This window comes from Erinaceus europaeus, chromosome 22 (genome assembly GCF_950295315.1).
Source record: "Erinaceus europaeus chromosome 22, mEriEur2.1, whole genome shotgun sequence".
NCBI classification, from domain to species: Eukaryota; Metazoa; Chordata; class Mammalia; order Eulipotyphla; family Erinaceidae; genus Erinaceus; species Erinaceus europaeus.
In genome coordinates, this window is record NC_080183.1 from 3,660,108 (window position 1) to 3,678,294 (window position 18,187).

Sequence of the window (18,187 nt, forward strand, 5' to 3'; positions counted from 1 at the left end):
ATTCCCTTTTATTGCCCTTGTTTTATTGTTGTAGTTATTATTGTTGTCGTCATTGTTGGATAGGACAGAAAGAAATGGAGAAAGGAGGGGAAGACAGAGAGGGGGAGAGAAAGACAGACACCTGCAGACCTGCTTCACCACCTGTGGGGCGACTCCCCTGCAGGTGGGGAGCCGGGGGCTCGAACCTGGGTCCTTGCGCACTATATAACATGAGCACTCAACCAGGTGCGCCATCACCCGGCCCCTCATCTCTGTCTTCTGAGAGACGGCTGTGTCAGGAGGCTAGAGACTCCGCGTATCCTTAGGCTGGTCCCAATGAAGGACTTGGTGTCGACAGGATTTAGATTCAAACTGTAGACTAGGGAAGTATTCACACTTGCTCATGCTAACTGCTGAGCGCTGCTGATCTTTCCCCAAACCCTGAAGAGCGGGAGAAAGGATAGAGATGCTTGTATTCCTCACGGGAATCCAGAGATGGAAAAGCCCTAGGAGGACTCCGGGCTAAAGTCTGTCTTCATTTATATTAATTTATTTATTACGTTTGTCTTTACAAACAAAACAAACAAACAACCACAGCGTGTGCTTCTCTCTCTCATATGTGTCTATGCATGTATTTCCCTCTTTCCTGTTCCTATTTTATTTCGATAAATACTCACCTCCCTGAAAAAAAATTTTCAGGGACCAGAAAGATAGCTCCCTGGGTAGGGCATGAGCCTTGCGTCTGTGCTGCCTGAGTTCAAGCCCTGGCACCGCATGGGAAGTGCTCTGGCACTAGAAGAAACCCTGGCATGTTGGGGTCTCTGCCTTTCTCTGTCTGTCTGTCTGTCTGAATGAAAAAGTCACCCTGAAGTAGTGGAATTGCCTTTGTGTGAGACCCCAGACACACACACACACACACACACACACAGTTCAGAGACACCAGTTTTGTTAGAAAGGTCAGAAATCCATAAGGCAAGGCCTGGGTTCCACGATGGGTTGTGTTCAGAATGCAGCCTAAGTTAAGGCTGTTTTCCAGACCGTGGCTGTGTCTTGCTTCACGGAGGATGGTGAAGTCCCCCCCCATCAGTGCACCCACCCCAAAGGGACCAGGTGACTTGGAGTCCTGAGGACTCCCTCTTGTAATTCCCAGGCCTTGCTCAGCTGTGTCAGGTGTGAGAATGGAGTGGGGGCTGCTGGGGTCTCAGCCGTGTCAGGTGTGAGAATGGGGTGGGGGTGGGCTGGGGGGCTCAGCTGTGTCAGGTGTGAGAATGGGGTGGGGGCTGGGCTGGGGGTCTCAGCTGTGTCAGGTGTGAGAATGGGGTGGGGGTGGGCTGGGGGGCTCAGCTGTGTCAGGTGTGAGAATGGGGTGGGGGCTGGGCTGGGGGGCTCAGCTGTGTCAGGTGTGAGAATGGGGTGGGGGTGGGCTGGGGGGCTCAGCTGTGTCAGGTGTGAGAATGGGGTGGGGGCTGGGCTGGGGGACTCAGCTGTGTCAGGTGTGAGAATGGAGTGGGGGCTGCTGTGGGGCTCAGCTGTGTCAGGTGTGACAATGGGGTGGGGGCTGCTGGGGGGCTCAGCCGTGTCAGGTGTGAGAATGGGGTGGGGGGCTGCTGGGGGGCTCAGCCGTGTCAGGTGTGAGAATGGGGTGGGGGGCTGCTGGGGGACTCAGCTGTGTCAGGTGTGAGAATGGGGTGGGGGCTGCTGGGGGGCTCAGCTGTGTCAGGTGTGAGAATGGGGTGGGGGTGGGCTGGGGGACTCAGCTGTGTCAGGTGTGAGAATGGGGTGGGGGGCTGCTGGGGGGCTCAGCTGTGTCAGGTGTGAGAATGGGGTGGGGGGCTGTTGGGGGGCTCAGCCGTGTCAGGTGTGAGAATGGGGTGGGGGCTTCTGGGGGGACTCAGCTGTGTCAGGTGTGAGAATGGGGTGGGGGTGGGCTGGGGGGCTCAGCTGTGTCAGGTGTGAGAATGGGGTGGGGGCTGGGCTGGGGGACTCAGCTGTGTCAGGTGTGAGAATGGGGTGGGGGGCTGTTGGGGGGCTCAGCCGTGTCAGGTGTGAGAATGGAGTGGGGGTGGGCTGGGGGGCTCAGCTGTGTCAGGTGTGAGAATGGGGTGGGGGTGGGCTGGGGGTCTCAGCTGTGTCAGGTGTGAGAATGGGGTGGGGGCTGGGCTGGGGGGCTCAGCTGTGTCAGGTGTGAGAATGGAGTGGGGGATGCTGTGGGGCTCAGCTGTGTCAGGTGTGACAATGGGGTGGGGGCTGCTGGGGTCTCAGCCGTGTCAGGTGTGAGAATGGGGTGGGGGGCTGCTGGGGGCTCAGCCGTGTCAAGTGTGAGAATGGGGGCGGCGGTGGCTGGAGCCGCACAGCCAGGGAGCGACAGAGCCTGCACTCAATGGTGGGCCTTGTTTGACCCTAGAACCTTCCTGAAGGGCCCACACTCAGCTCTGTTTGAGGCTTGTCTTGTCACCTTAACATCTGTGAGCTTGGATCCAGGGCTTGAACTGAGAGCATCCTGTCTGAGAAACAAAGCCCACAGGCAGCGACAAGCCCTTTGTTGTGTCGGGTGAGCGCTGCTTTATTTCAGGAGAGCCACAATGGCCTTGCCCACCACAATGGCTTCTTGTTGCGTGTCTCTGTGGAGATGAGCACACACTGATCTCTCGTAGCAGGCCCACACTGCTCTTTATCAGGCCTTCTGTGGCCCGAGGAAAGATTGCCCCGGGGGCACACTTGAGGGCAGCTTGGTGGCTGGGAGGGTCAGCGGGGAGCATTGGGAGCGGCTTTCTGCTGGGTCCCCATGGGTGCCGGCATCTCCTCTTGGTCTGCTCCGTAGACGAGACCGTTTGCACTGCCTCTGTGGTGGGGATTGTGTGAGGTGGGGGGACAGGGAGCTCCCGGGAGGGAAATCTGTAAGGAGACCGGGTTTCAGGTAACACAGTCACTGCTGCGGCCTCAGAGCCGGCCAGGATGCTCACATGGCAGCCCCTCCTCCCTCCTCACTGTTCCGCCATGCCCAGGCCATGCCACTGGCTGGCACTGTCCCCTTCCATCTGGAAGATGATGAGTGACTCAAAATGCTGACTGGGTGCAGTGGGCCCTGGGCTCCCGGCTCGACCCACCTGTGCAGAATCGCACTGTAGCATTTTTTTTTTGCCCCCAGGGTTATCACTGAGGCTCAGTGTTGGCACTACAAATCCACTGCTCCTGGCAGCTGTTTTTTCTATCTTATTGGATAGGACAGAGAGGAATTGAGAGAGGAGGGGGAGAGAGAAAGAGAGACACCTACAGGCCTGCTTCGCCACCTGTGAAGCTTCTCCCTTGCAGGTGGGGTGTCCTGAGTAAGTGCTGGGAAGGGCCCCTGGCATCTGCCGGGGTGCTGACGAGTGTAGCCAGGGACAGGGGGCCCCGTGGGCTTCCTGGCATGTTTACTGAATGCCTCTTGCCCACCATGGCCTTGGCGGGACACAAGAGCAGCCCCAGAAAAGGAGTCCCGACACCCTCATTGCCCCCCTCCCCCGCCAGTGGAGGGGGCAGTGAACAGGTGAGCAGAGGGGCGACACGGGACTCTCCCAGAGGGTCCCCTGCTCTGAAGAAAGAACACACACCACACCATGCAGGTGGTACAGTCCAGGCATCATTTTTAATCCCTTCCTCCCAGAAGCTCTCCCTGATTTTTCCCTGGCTAAAGCCAGAAGAGGCAGAGCTTACTAGAAACCACTTGACACCACCGGACTGTCATGTGTGATAATCCCAGATGGCTGCATTATAAACGGTCCTCTTTCTCCTCAAGTCAGAGTTCACTAGCCCTGCCTTCTAGGTGCTGTTAAAGTCACTTAAAGGGCAGAGCAAAGCAGCTCTGGACCGGGTGGCAGGGGAGCCCCTGGGTCTGCCGCGTGTGAACTGGCTGGGGCTAGTCCTGGTCAGCCCCTGGTTCCCCCCTGCACAGCCTCTGCAGGCTCCCCCTCCACACCCCTCAGTGCTAAGCTCTCCTTTTATGGCCTGGAGCTGGCGGGCTCGCTCCTCCCTTCTCTCTCATCCACACTGTCCTCACAGAGTCTCTCAGGGGTGGGATTCAGGTCTATTGAGGTGTTCTTGTGGGCTTCAAAACCATGGAGAGTGAGGCACAGGGAGAGAGAGAGAGGGAGGGAGAGAGAGAGAATGCTGAAAATGCTCACCGTCAAAGTGATTAGCACCGAACATTCCCAGAATGTTCAGGGGTTTCAGGCCAGACTTGATGGTGGGGAGGCACAAAATGGAATTAGGGTTTAATTTCAAGGCAAAGTAGAGAGCACGTTTCCTTGAGACTCGGCTGGGGGATTTTTTTTGTCTCCAGGGTTATCGCTGGAGCTCGGTGCCTGCACCATGAATCCACTGCTCCTAGAGGCTATTTTTCCCTTTTGTTGCCCCCTTTTTTTTTTAAACCTCGTGGTTATTATCATTGTTGTTATTGATGTAGTCATTGTTGGGTAGGACAGAGAGAAATGGAGAGAGGAGGGGAAGACAGAGAGGGGGAGAGAAAGACAGACACCTGCAGACCTGCTTCACCACCTGTGAAGCAACTTCCCTGCAGGTGGGGAGCCGGGGGCTCGAACCGGGATCCTAACGCCGGTCCTTGTGCTTTGCGCCACCTGCGCTTAACCCGCTGCGCCACCTCCCAGATGGAGGATTTTATGGCTGCTCTCACTAGAGAAAAAAATTTTTTTTCATTTTTATTTTGTGGCCGGGGCATTTGACCTAAGCTGTCCCTCCTCCTGGGGGAGCCTGATTTCTTACTGTTTGCCTTCCATTTTCTTTTCAGTGTCAGAGAGGAAGAAAAAGAGGAAGAGGGGAAAGGCAGAGAGAGAGAGAAGTCGGTGCTGCTGGGTGTGAAGCTTCCTCGAGGCTGCCGCTCCCATGTGGTGCAGGGCCTGGAGCTGGCAGGCTGCACCCGGGAGTGTCTGCCGGCCCTGTGCAAGGTTCTGCCTCCTCCTCTTCCTCCTTCTCTTCCTCTTCCTCCCCCTCATCCTCCTCCTCCTGCTTCTTCTCTTTCTCTTCCTCCTCTTTTTCCTCCTTCTCTTCCTCCTCCTCTTGGTTCTCCTCCCTCTCCTCCTCTTCCCTCTTCTCCCTTCCCCCCTCCTTTTATTCCCTCTTCTCCTCTTTCTCTTCCCCTTCCCTCTCCCTTTCCTCCTCCTCCCTCTCCTCCCCCTTCTCCTCCCTCTCCTCCCCCTTCTCCTCCCTCTTCTCCCCCTTCTCCTCCCCTTCCCTCCCTCCCTCCCTCGCTCCCTCCATTGTGCCCAGTGTATCACACGCGAGTTGGAAGCTCACCTGAAACCCTGCACGTCTCTCCTCACCTGGGCTGGGACACAGGTTTGTCCAGTGCTAGCTTGCACCTGTCACGGCCTCAGCCTGTCTTTGGCACGCCAAGCCAGGGCGGGCGGGGAACTTGGCTCTGCATCTCTGTCTGCGTCTGTGCTGGGCCAGTCTCGCCTCTGCTGACTGAGCAGCCCAGGTTGGGGGGGGTGGTGCTGGGTGCTGAGCAGGTTTGATCGCCAACAACACATGGGAGGCTTGTGGACAGCACCCAGGCAGCTCTGTGGATGCTGTGGTCTCTCTCTCTCTCTCTCCCCCCAGCAGTACTGTGCACGCACAGTGCTACGGGTTCATCCCCCAGGATTCCATCAAAGTAAAGGAAAATAAATCAGGAGACTCCATGCCATCCAGCGTCAGCTTACTCACAGGCGGCTCCTAGGGGAGCGTGTGTGTTAGTCAGCGCCCCCCACACACACACCACGTTTTATCAGCCAAGGCCCCTGACAGGCCCCAGACCCTTTTTCTTACGCCCGGAGGCTCAGGGCCGGCAGTGCTCCTGCATTCCTTGACCCTCGCTTGAGGGCCGTGGTGGAGTCTCTCACCCTCAGGTTTGTGAACCTTCACCCCACCTGGGGCAGGTTTGCTGGTGGCCTTCGGAGGTCCAGCCCAGGCCTGAGGAGGCTCTGAGGTCCTGGCTGGCCAGATGATCAGAGGAGGGCACAATGCATTAGAGCAGTAAACCCAAGAGGGCTGCATCGTGGAGGTGCCCTTGGCTGAAAGCCCCACCCGAGCCACGGCAGCTTCCCCATCTCTCTGCCGCTGTGACATCTCTCTTGCTGCAGGACATAGCGTGGCCATGTCCACTATGACTGACCCGAAGACACTAAAGCCTCACCACGAGACTTGCTTTTCTGGACAGTGTTTTGGAAAAGGAGGCATGGTGGGAGAATCCCATACCGCACAAGGAAGTAACCCTTGTCCTGTAGATGGGCAGTTCCATGGGAGAGAGAGGGGCGGACTGTCTGGCCACTATCTGGCCATGTGCTCTATTTCTTTACAGACGCGTCTGCATGCTTATTGAAAGAGAGAGGAGAGAGAGGGAACTGCATTCCAGTATATGCAGTGCTAGGAACCGAACCCAGGACCTTGTGCCTGCCAGTCCTGACATCGAGTCACCTCCCCAGCCACATAGCTGAGGGCTGAGACCCAAGGTCTCCGGGTCACCTGTGCAGTGAGGACAGCCCCGACGTGGAAGGCTGTCCAGATTGGAAGGCCTGGATTCTGAGGCTGGGGGCGTCCAGCAGGGGCTGGAGAATAGACACACAGGTGCTGTGTGTGTGGGTGCTGCTTTGAGTGCTCTGAGTAATTCTGGAGAGGACAGTAGGAACCTCAGGACAAAGGGGGCGGCTTCTAGGTTGACCCTTTCTCATTTCCTTCGACCGCTGTCGGCCCTGCACACACACCTCAGACAGACACAACGTCAGCCATGTGCGTTCTGGCTCTGGGTGAGGATCTCTTCTACCGCCGTCTGGAGACATCAAGGCAGACAGGTTACTGGAAGACCTTTTTCTGCCGTTTCGACAGCCAGATCTTTTTTTTTTTTTTTTGCCTCTAGGATTATTGCCGGGGTTCGGTGCCTGCACCACGAATCCACTGCTCCTGGAAGCCATTTTTTCCCTTTTGTTACCCTGGTTGTTTTACCATTGTTGTTGTTACTGATGTCGTCATTATTGGATAGGATAGAGAGAAATGGAGAGAGGAGGGGAAGACAGAGAGGGAGAGAGGAAGACAGACACCTGCAGACCTGCTTCACCACCTGTGAAGCGACTCCCCTGCAGGTGGGGAGCCCGGGGGCTCGAACAGGGATCCTTCCACCGGTCCTTGAGCTTTGCGCCATGGGCGCTTAACCTGCTGTGCTACCGCCCGACCCCCCACCCCCCCGGCCAGATCTAATTTAAAGTTAAAAGTCAGTAGGTCCATGGGTGTGAAGTGGTAGAGTACCAGACTTGCACGCATGAGGTCCAGAGGTTCCAGGTTCAGTTCCCAGCATCGTCAGAGTTGAGCAGTGCTCTGCCTCCATCCCCCCAAATCAGTATGTAGCAGTTGGCTGAAAGAATCCCAGAGTTGTAGGTGACTGCACGCAGCTCTTCACAGCAGAGCACCAGGTCCCCCCATGCTTGTAGGGCAGCGGTGAGGACACCCCGGAAACTCCGCTCTACATCATATAGACGTGAAAAGTAGGTGGATAATCGGGACAGCCTATGTGGACGACCCCTCCCTCCTTGCCCCTACTCCCTCTTCCTCCCCCTCTCCCTAGCCTCTACTCCTCTCTTCCTTTCTTCCTGCCCCCCCCCCACTTTGTGAGACCCCGGACCCCCCTGTATTTGCGGTCTCACCGCTCCAGGCATGTTCGTGTGGGCCGTCTCAGTGCCTGTGTGCAGCTCAAGAGACGCGTGCTTGTCTGTGAGGCGTTGGGTCTGCACAAAGCCCACGGGCCCGTCTTTGGAGGGACTGTGTGAGCAGGCAGCAGGCAGGCACGGCCCAGCCCGGCGCTGTGAGTATCTCCTAATAGCCATGCCACCGAGCCAGGTCCCAGAGCTGTAAGTGACAGCTCCAGGCTGCTACGTGAGGCCGGGTCCTAATGCAGGGACCCTGCCAGCACTCTAGCCGGTCTCCTAGATCAGACAAGGTCGGGCGTGTTCAGGGTGGGGTGGCCGTAGACATCTAGCTGGTTTCCTGACCGAGTCTGCCTGGGGGACACAGCCCTGCAGGTCTGTCGGGGGCAGAGAGGGCAGCCAGCTGGGTGAGCCCTCACCCGCCAGGCCAGTGGGTGCACTTATCACCGTAAAGGGGCCAGTTACCCGTCTCCTGCACTGAGACCCAGGACTTGCTGTGCGTAGCCAGGTCCCTGTGTCCATAAGGAAATGAGCAGAAGCCCCAGAAGTCTCAGTCTGGAGTCTGTCTAGACAGACATCTTTATGTATCTTATTTATTTGTTCGTCTTTTCTTTGTGATCAATTGTGGGTGACCAGATTGTAAGCTGACAGGGTCTAGTCCCACACCACAGCCACCACATCCACTACCAAAGCTCTGTGTCCCACCCTCGCTCCTCCCAAAGGTGACAGAGCCACTAGACTTCTTATAAGTCTTAGAAACAGCTTGCTTGCTTCTCTTTCTTTATTTTCTCAAGTTCATGTGTATCCGTTCTCCAGATTCCACATCTGAGTGAAACCATCCTGTTCTTCCTTCGTCTCTTCACTTACTTTGTTAAGCATCATCACCCAGTTCTTGACACAGACTTTTTTTTAATATTTATTTATTTATTTACCCTTTTGTTGCCCTTGCTGTTTTAATTGTTGTAGATATTATTGTTGATGTTATTGTTGTCATCATTGTTGGACGGGACAGAGAGAAATGGAGAGAGGAGGGGAAGACAGAGAGGGGGAGAGAAAGACAGACACCTGCAGACCTGCTGCACCGCCTGTGAAGCGACTTCCCTGCAGGTGGGAAGCCAGGGGCTCGAACCAGGATCTTTATGCAGACTTGATCTTCTTGGGCAATTCTCCTCAGCAATAATAATCACAACCGTTTTGATGACAGTAGCTTAAGTGTATGCTAACTAAAGGCTAACTAAAGGTTTGTATTTTATTTTTCTAGTTGCGGGCCTGTATTCTAATGTCAAACATGGCCCTCCTGTGAGAGCGCAGTGACCCGGCCCAGGATCTGTTTCATTGAAATCTGGCTGTTTCATTGAGCAGATGACCTGGACGGTGGCAGGGAGAGGTGGCTGGTGTCACCGGACCTCGGAGCGGCCCACACCTCTCTGTGCAGACCAGGAGAGGGTCACGCAGTCTCTGTGCCTGTTCTGTCTGCTTGTTCCAACGGCAGCTCCTGGCTTTCTGCCTGACCCAAACCGGAAGAGGCGTGACTCCAGGAATCCAGCAAGCCTCTCCCCCAGATGCCGTCTGTGTTATGAGACCAGAGCCTTGCACAGCCTGATTTTACAATTCTGTCATCTTGCAGAAAGAGAGAGAGTAGACAGGAGGGAGGCAGAGACAGATGCAGAAAAAGGAGAGAGAGAGAGGGAGAGGGAGAGACACCACAGGTCTGCTTCACCATTGACACGTGGTGCTGGGGGTAGAACCGAAGGTCTCATGCGCGGTAAGGTGTGCACTCTGCCCACTGAGCTATGTCCTCATGCCAAAGTTCATGGACTTAGGAGTGAGCAGAATGTGTCTTGACACTTTGCATGATGATGACAGTGACCCAGTGAGGCTTGTGCTGTGGTCTTTCTTGTCTTGCAGGTGGAAACCAGGCACTGTGACACAAGGAGGAGAGGCTGTCCCTGGGGGCCAAGCTGTCCATGGGGGGGGGGGATTGGGCTGGAGCCCAGTGGCTGAGTCCAGGGACCAGGACTTCAGTGCCGCAGGAGCTGGGAGAGAGCCCGCCTTCTTCCTGAGGGGACTGTCCCGGCCAGGGCTGTGTCACCAGCCTCACTGCCTTCTTGCCCTTTTTCCACCTCAGAAGGCCTTTTTAATTGTCACCACGATTATGGCTGGGGCTCCATGCCTTCAGGACGTCACTGTTCCCAGAGACCATTATTCCCCTTTTTATTTCACATATATATTGGGAGAAGAGAGGGAGAGAGAAGTGTGTGAAGCAGAGTTGAGAGAGAGACAGATAGAAGCAGAGAGGAGGAGATGGGGGAGAAAGAGGGGGAGAGACACCTGCTATTCCATTCCACTGCGTGTGAACCCCCCCACACACACACACCTGTGAGTAGAGATGGGGACGAGCCTGGGTCCTCAAGCACGGTAACACGTGTGCTCTAGTGAGTGTGCCACCACCCCGCCTCACCCTGGGAGACTCTGCCCAGCTGTTCAGTTGTTCCTCGAGGAAAGACAGCAGTCAGGTGCCTCCCTGTCCTTCTGCCAGCCTGTCCCGTCCAGGGCGAAGGGGCAGTGGGTTGATGCCCCATGCGCCCACCCACCCGGGAGCCTGGGAGCTTCTGGCGGCATTTGTCCAGGGAGCAGCCAGCACTAGGCTTTCAGGGAAATACTTCTATGCTGACACGGAGTGGCGCCGTGGCAACCAGCCCCAACAAGCAGAAATAAACCCAGCTTCGGTGGCACCGGGTCGCTCCCTGCCCCGGCGCTCTGAAGTGCCCTTGTTTGTCGCGTTGAGATCCAGTGGGGCTGACATTGTGCAAACAGTTCTGGGACTTCAGCACAGCCTCTGTGCGTGTGACCGCCGCCGCCCTCAGAGACTCGGCGTTCCTGACGCCTCCCCCACAGCCCTGCTCGACCCCTCAATGGGCATTCTCCCTCTGGGGGCACAGCGTGGGGTGCAGGCACTCAGGGCCCTGGACTTGGCAGCAGCAGAGTGCCTTCAGTGGGTGAGCTGGGGCTCCTTCTCAACACACATGGGGCCACTGTGAACAGCACCCAGGGTGAAATGGGGGCTCCGCATGGGGGGTAGAGTGGTGCTTTGGTCTCTCTCTGATGCCCATGTCTCTAAAAGTATAGAGTAAGACTCAGGAGGTGGCACAGTGAACAGGGTGCTGAACTTGGAAGCGTGAGGTCCTGAGTTCGATCCCTGGAACCCCTTGTGCCAGGGCGATGCTCTGGTTTTCTCTCTCTCTCTCCCATCACCCCCTTTACTACCTTGTGTCTTTAACTATATGTAAATTGACCAGAAGGGGGGGCATGTGGTGGCACACCTGGTTAAACGTACATGTCATAATGTGCAAGGACCCAGGTTCAAGTCCCCAGTCCCCACCTGCAGGGAAAGTTTGTTGAGTGGTGAAGCAGGGCTGCAAGTGTCTCTCTTTCTCTCTCCCTCTCTATCTCTCCCTCTCTATATCCCCCTCTCCTCTTGACTTCTGGCTGTCTTTTTTTTTTTTTCTTCCTCCAGGATTATTGCTGGGGCTCGGTGCCTGCATTAGGAATCCACTGCTCCTGGAGGCCAGTTTTCCCCTTTTGTTGCCCTTGTTTTTGCCCTTGTTGTAGTTGTTATTGTTGTCATAGCTGTTGTTGTCAGATAGGACAGAGAGAAATGAAGAGAGGAGGGGAAGACAGAGAGGGGAGAGAGAAAGACAGACACCTGCAGACCTGCTTCACCGCTTGTAAAGCGACTCCCCTGCAGGTGGGGAGCCGGGGGCTCGAACTGGGATCCTTACACCGGCCCTTGCGCTTTGCACCACATGCGCTTAACCCACTGCACTACTGCCCAGCTCCCGACTTCTGGCTGTCTTTATCCAATAAATAAGTAAAAAAAGAAAGGAATTGATACAAAGAGACAGCTCAATGGTGCAAAGCATATACAAGGCTCTGGAAGCAAGTGAGAAAGGGAGGGAGGGAGGGAGGGGGAATTGGGCGGTGGCACAGCGGGTTAAGCGCAGGTGGCGCAAAGCACAAGGACCAGAATAAGGATCCCGGTTTGAGCCCCCGGCTCCCCACCTGCTGCAGGGGAGTCGCTTCACAAGCGGTGAAGCAGGTCTGCAGGTGTCTGTCTCTCTCTCCCCCTCTCTGTCTCCCCCTCCTCTCTCCATTTCTCTCTGTCCTATCCAACAACGACAACAACAATAATAACTACAACAATAAAACAGATGAATGGGGCTGCGAGTGGGTCCCGAAGAGCGGGTGCCTTGTGCTGTGTGAGTGTGTGTGTGCTTGTTGGGGGGTGGGGGTGGGGACTCACCGGCTCTGTCCCCTCAGATGACAGCGCCTCGGCGGCCAGCAGCATGGAGGTGGCGGACCGAGTGGCCGCCCTGGAGCAGCGCGTGCAGATGCAAGAAGACGACATCCAGCTGCTCAAGTCGGCGCTGGCGGACGTGGTGCGGAGGCTGAACGCGGCCGAGGAGCAGCAGGCCGTGCTCAGCCGCAAGGGTCCGACCAGAGGTGGGTCCCTCTCAGCCATGCGGGGGGCCCCAGCCCATACCCAGTCTCCTGTGGGGGTGTCTGTGTCTGGGTGAGGGGGCTCATCTTAGCTGCCCTAAACATGGGGGCTCATTTCACAGTCCGCACACAGCTGCCCAGAACAACACGGGGCCGGCACAGAATTCTTTTCTGTCTTTTAACTTTTTTTTTTTTTTTTTTGCCTCCATGGTTATCACTGGGACTCAGCACCGGCCCTACAAGTCCACGGCTCCTGGAGGCTGTTTTTTTTTTTCCTTTATATTAGATAGGACAGAGAGAAATTGAGGCAAGAGGGGGGGCAGATAGGCAGGGAGAGAGAAAGAGCCACACCTGCAGACCTGCTTCGCCGCTTGTGAAGCGCCCCCCCCCCCCCGCAGGTGAGAAGCAGGGCCTCGAACCCGGATCCTTGCGTGGGTTCTTGAGTTAGTACTACGTGTGCTTAACCGGGTGTGCCGTCGCCTGGCCCTATTTCTGTTTTCCAATGTATTATTGTCGTCGTCGTTGTTGTTTTGTCACTGTTGGGGTTCCACTGCTGCTGGATGACTCTTTCAAGCAGAGAGAGGGAGAGAGACAGGTTCAGGGAGGCAGAGTGAGGAAAGAGACACCCCAGCACGGAAGCCTCCTTCAATGCAGTGGGAACCGGGTTCGAACCTGGGCTGCCACTTTTTTCCCCACCCCCCTGAATCTTTTTCTGTCATCTCACAGTTTTTTTTTTTAATCCTCTCACCAACTGAAGGATGTCTTGGCGGTGCCCATACTTGCAGGATTTTGAATAAAATCTGCCATAACCGCGATACGCAAGCATCATGATAATTCACATCAAAGATGTCATCCCGCGATACTTGGGACCAGTTGGGTAAATCCCAGGCTGTTCTGTCTGGGTTTGTGTTTCTCCTCCCAGGAGGCCTCCGCTCTCTCCCAGAGTGTCACCCACCCGGTTTGTTCTCCCGGCAGAGAAGGCGCAGACCCCGGGCCGAGCTGTGGCCAGCTGTGGGCATTGGGTCACCCTGCCCGGCGCACAGCGATAATTGTCACTGCTTTGAATTGCATGCGTCCTTTCACACACTTACGTGCCATCTGTGTGTCTTCTTTGGGGAGGTGTCTGTTCAGATCTCTTGCCCATTTTTTAATGGGCTGTTTTGTTTTTGGTTTTTTTTGCCTCCAGGGTGATTGCTGGGACTCAGTGCCTGCACCATGAATCCACTGCTCCTGGAGACCTTTTTTTCCCCCTTTTGTTGCCCTTGTTGTTGCAGCCGTGTAGTGCTTATCATTGTTGTTGTTGATGTCGCCCGCTGTTGGATAGGACAGAGAGAAATGGAGAGAGGAGGGAAAGACAGAGAGGGGGAGAGAAAGACAGACACCTGCAGACCTGCTTCACCGCCCGCAAAGCCACTCTCCTGCAGGTGGGGAGCCGGGGGCTCTACTTGGGATCCCTACGCCAGTCCCTGTGCTTTGCGCCACATGCGTTTAACCCACTGTGCTATCGCCCAACCCTTGAGCTGTTTTCTTTCGGTTGAGTTTTCAGATATATTTATTCTGTCTACAAATCCTTTGCCACTCATGGGACTTACACAGGTTTTTTCCCAGCCTCTGACTTATCTTTTCATCCTCTTTAGTGGATTTGGGGTGGGGGGAGTGTTCTTTTTAAGAGATGAATTTTTTTTTTTTGTCTCTAGGGTTATCCCTGGGGCTTGGTGCCGACACTACAAATCCAATGCTCCTGGTGGCCATTTTCCCCCCATTTTATTGGACAGGACAGAGAAATCGAGAGGGGAAGGGGCGATAGAGAGGGAGAGAGAGAATTGCAAACCTGCTTCACCGCTCGTGAATTTTCCCCCATGCAGGTGGGGAGTGGGGACTTGAACCCAGGTCCTTGCATGATCCCTCGCACTTAGTACCATGTGCACTTCACCGGGTGTGCTACCACCCAGGCCCCTAGAGATGTTTGTTGTTTTACCATCAAAGAAGATAGAGAAAGAGTACCAGAGCACTGCTCGGACGGCTTGAGTCTGGGTTTCCCGGGGCCTCGGCCTCGCAAGTCCTGTGCTTTCCCAGGCTGAGCCATCTCTTCAGCCCATTTCCTTTCTTTTTATTTTTTTTTTGCCTCCAGGGTTATTGCTGGGGCTCAGTGCCTGCACCATGAATCCACTGCTCCTGGAGGCCTTTTTTCCCCCTTTTGTTGCCCTTGTTGATATAGCCTTGTTGTGGTCATCGTTGTTGTTGTTGATGTCGTCGTTGTTGGATAGGACAGAGAGAAATGGAGAGAGGAGGGGAAGACAGAGAGGGGGAGAGAAAGACAGACACCTGCAGACCTGCTTCACCGCCTGTGAAGCGACTCCCCTGCAGGTGGGGAGCCGGGGGCTCGAACCGGGATCCTTACTCCAGTCCTTGTGCTTTGTGCCACGTGCTCTCAGCCCGCTGTGCCACCGCCCAACCCCCCATTTCCTTCATTTTCATTCAAGTCTGAGCTGTGTGTCTTTCTCTCTCGTGGCCTGCACTCTTGCCGTCAGATCTGAACACCCAGCTCAGAGCGTTCACCTGTGTTTTTGCCCAGATGCCCAGGGATGCCTCCCCGCACGTAGCTCCATGGTCCATCATGATCTCGATTCTCAGGACGAGGCAAGGCTGCCCCCTCCGAGCGCCTCTGCTGGCCCTGCCACCCTAGATGCCTGCCCTCTGTCCAGGCCCCGGGAGGGGCGCTCTCACCCCCTTCTCTGCTTCCCTTACAGCGAGACCCCTGGTGCAGACCTTGCCTCTGAGAAGCACCGTCAACAATGGCACCGTCCTACCGAAGAAGCCCAGCGGCTCCCTGCCGTCCCCGTCCGGGGCCAAAGCAGCTGTGCCCACGGCCACCAAGAGGTAAACGAGGCGGGGCGGGACAGGGCGGCTAGACGGCTGTGTGTCCAGCCACTGCCCCTCCCGGATCCTGGTCTGCAGGAGGCTACAGGATGCACACAGCCGCCCTGTGCTGCTCCCCCAGATGTAACAAGCCTCTGGGGCTAACTCCATGCCGCGCCATTGCCTCCCGTGTTTGTAGAGAGCTGGGACTTTGTGCACATCAGCCTTTTCTCATTCAGATAGAGAAACGGGGTGCTGCACCTGGGTGAACGCACATGTTACAGTGCGCAAGGACCCAGGTTCGAGCCCCCGGTCCCCACCTGCAGGAAGAAAGCTTTGTGAGTGAAGCAGGGCTGCAGGTGTCTCTGTCTCTCTTCCTTGCTATAGCTCCTTCCTTCTTGATTTCTGTCTCTATCCAGTAAATAAATAAATACAATAAAAATTTTAAAAAAGAGAGAGAAAGAGAGAAACAGAGGGAGGGAAGGAGAGACACCTGCGCATCAGAGTCTGCCTTGTACCAGAGCACCCGCCTCCCAACACACGCACACGCACGCACACGCGCACACACACACACGTGCACACGCACACACGCACGCACACACACACACACACACACACACACACGCAGTGCTGAGACTCTACCTGGAGCTACACGCATGACAAGAGTACCATTCATGGCTTTATGTGCATTTGGGAGATCAAACCCAGGGCCTCACACAATCAAGGCACACTCTCCCGTATGTGGCCCTGGGTTCATTCCCAGCTCTGCTTAAAATAAAGAAGGGGGGCCAGGTGGTGGCGCAGTGGGTTAAGCACACATGGTGCAAAGCTCAAGGACCGGCGTAAGGATCCCGGTTCCAGCCCCTGTCCCCCCCACACACACACCTGCAGAGTGGTCAGTTCACAGGTGATGAAGCAGGTCTGCAGGTGTCTGTCTTCCTCTGTCTCTGTCTCAACAATAACAACAAGGGCAACAAAATGGGGGAAATGGCCTCCAAGAGCAGTGGATTGATTCGTAGTGTAGGCACCGAGCCCCAGCGATGACCCTGGAGGCAAAAATAAATAGATAAATAAGAATTAAAGAATAAAATAAAATGAAGGGGGTGGCATGCAGTTACAGTGATGAACCCCTGGAGAAGAGCCGGGCCTAGTGCTGTGAGCAGGTTTCTGAGTCTTCTGCCACCCAGCCCAGATGCCTGCTGCACCCTGAGTGTCCCCTGCAGTGACAGTCCTCAGCTCCAGGACCTTGGGCAGGGAGGGCGCGTTCTGTGAGTGTGCCCAGCAGCACTGAAGCCTTCCGGCTCTTTCCTTCCTAACGCACTGAAATCATCTGTGTTCGGTTCATCTATTAAACCAATGTCTGTCTAACAGCTCACGGAGAATACTAGGTCCAGGACTCTTAGTTAGGGGGCTAAGGCAGTGGTTCATGCATCTTGTCACCCTGGCGTCTGTCACTGGCTTCCGGGGCTGTGAGTTCCCATCCATCAGCAGGGCGGTTGGAAGTGCAAACAGTAGCAGGAGCTGTTACTCCCTGTAAGTTCCTGCAAAGCCCTCATTAGCACAGACCTTGGAGCAGAGACATCAGAAGCACTGGGGCCTGCAGAATAGCAGGGTTGAAACCACTTCCAAGCATTTCAAATATGCATCTGGTTGTGTAGGGGTTTCTGTAGAGGTCCCACAGGCCGTGAGCTGGGACATCTGTGGGGTGGGGATGGGCCTGTTTGTTTTCTCTCTGCCCGGCTGTTTTCAACCCGGTGCTTAAGAACAAAATCTCCTTTGGAAACTGTCCAGCGCCCAGCAGCGTGCTTTTGTGTTTGCCAATTAAGACTTCCAACGGGGGCTTGATTTGGAATCCCTGGGAAAAGCTTTGTTTCCATTAGTCAGGGGAAAGAAAGCCTAAAATCCCGGAGAGGACATTGCAGGTCACACCTTGCGCCCTGGGGACGCTGGGACTGACAATAGGAGAGCCTTCCCACCGGCTCCAAGCAGAAACAATCCCGCATTCCTCCCCTCCTCCTTGGAGCTCTCCTGCAGCCCGAGCTGGGAGAAGAGAGATCAAAAGCACAAAGCTAGGGCAGAGAGACTGCCTGCTTTTCACCGCTCGGTGCCCAGCTAAGAGCAGAGCAGCCGTGGTCTCCCAGCCGTCGCCGTCGGTGCCCTCGGGGAGAGTGACAAACAGCGCTGAGGGTGCAAGGGTGACGTGGCGAACAGGGCAGCCATCGGCCAGAGTGGTCTCTGCGGTGACTTCAGGCATCAACGTCCAAAGAGACTGAAACAGCAGAGCTGAGAGAGTCCTCCACCCAGAGGGGCGCCCTCCCTCCCCAGGAGCGCAGGTGGCTGGCTTCGAGTGCTGGGAATAAACGTTGATGGCCGCGGCCTTTGATACACATTGTTGGAACTAGCAGGAAAGCCTGTGGCCAGAAGTCAGAGTGATCGCTAATGGTAGAGTTGCCTTAGCAAGCTGGAGCTCCAAAAACCAAGTCCAAAAACCATGGAAGTCAAAGAGTAAAGAGTGAAGGATGCAGGGGCCAGGTGGTGGCGCACCTGGTTGAGCGCACATGTTACAGTGCACAAGGACCCAGGTTCGAGCCCCCAGTCCCTACCTGCAGGGGGAAAGCTTCACAAGTGGTGAAGCAGGACTGCAGGTGTCTCTCTGTCTCTCTCCCTCTCTACCACCTCCTTCCCTCTCAATTTCTGACTGTCTCTATCCAACAAATAAAGAAAAAAAAAAGAAAAAAATTTTAAAAAACATACTTTAAAAAAAGAAGAGTGACTACATCCACCTTCCGACTTTCAGGGTGTCATGGCTGACTCCCCTGCTTGACAGGTTATTCCCAGGATGCACCTGCTTCTGATGGAGAGGTCAGGGTTAGGGTGGGGTGGGGTCCTGTGGCAGGCCGCTCTGAAGATGACTTAGGTTTTGCCCCGATGTGTCTTAAGACAGGGACGGAGAAGCAATGTTGCTCCATTAGCTAGCACAGGGTGTGGTCTCAGTCTGCCAGAATTCTCTCATCTCCCGCAGGACAGAGGCCACATTAGTCCTGGTCCCCTCAGGCTGGCCCATGGTCGGCAGGGTACTTAGCATGTACTCAGTACCTGATGATTATTTTAACTGAGTCAATCATAGTTTTAAATCTCATAGCCTTCGCCCCACTTTCATGACACATGACATCCTC

General features: G+C 55.4%; 1 protein-coding gene across 2 annotated transcripts in view; it reads left to right on the plus strand.

Moving 5' to 3' along the window:
* Positions 1 to 18,187, plus strand: part of EML1 (EMAP like 1) — a 72,745-nt gene that overhangs the window by 15,066 nt on the left and 39,492 nt on the right. For both annotated transcript variants that reach the window (XM_060181035.1, XM_060181036.1), the window contains exons 2-3: positions 11,973 to 12,155; positions 14,903 to 15,032. In XM_060181035.1, coding sequence (XP_060037018.1) covers positions 11,973 to 12,155; positions 14,903 to 15,032 — 313 coding nt within the window. The remainder of the gene's footprint in view (positions 1 to 11,972; positions 12,156 to 14,902; positions 15,033 to 18,187) is intronic.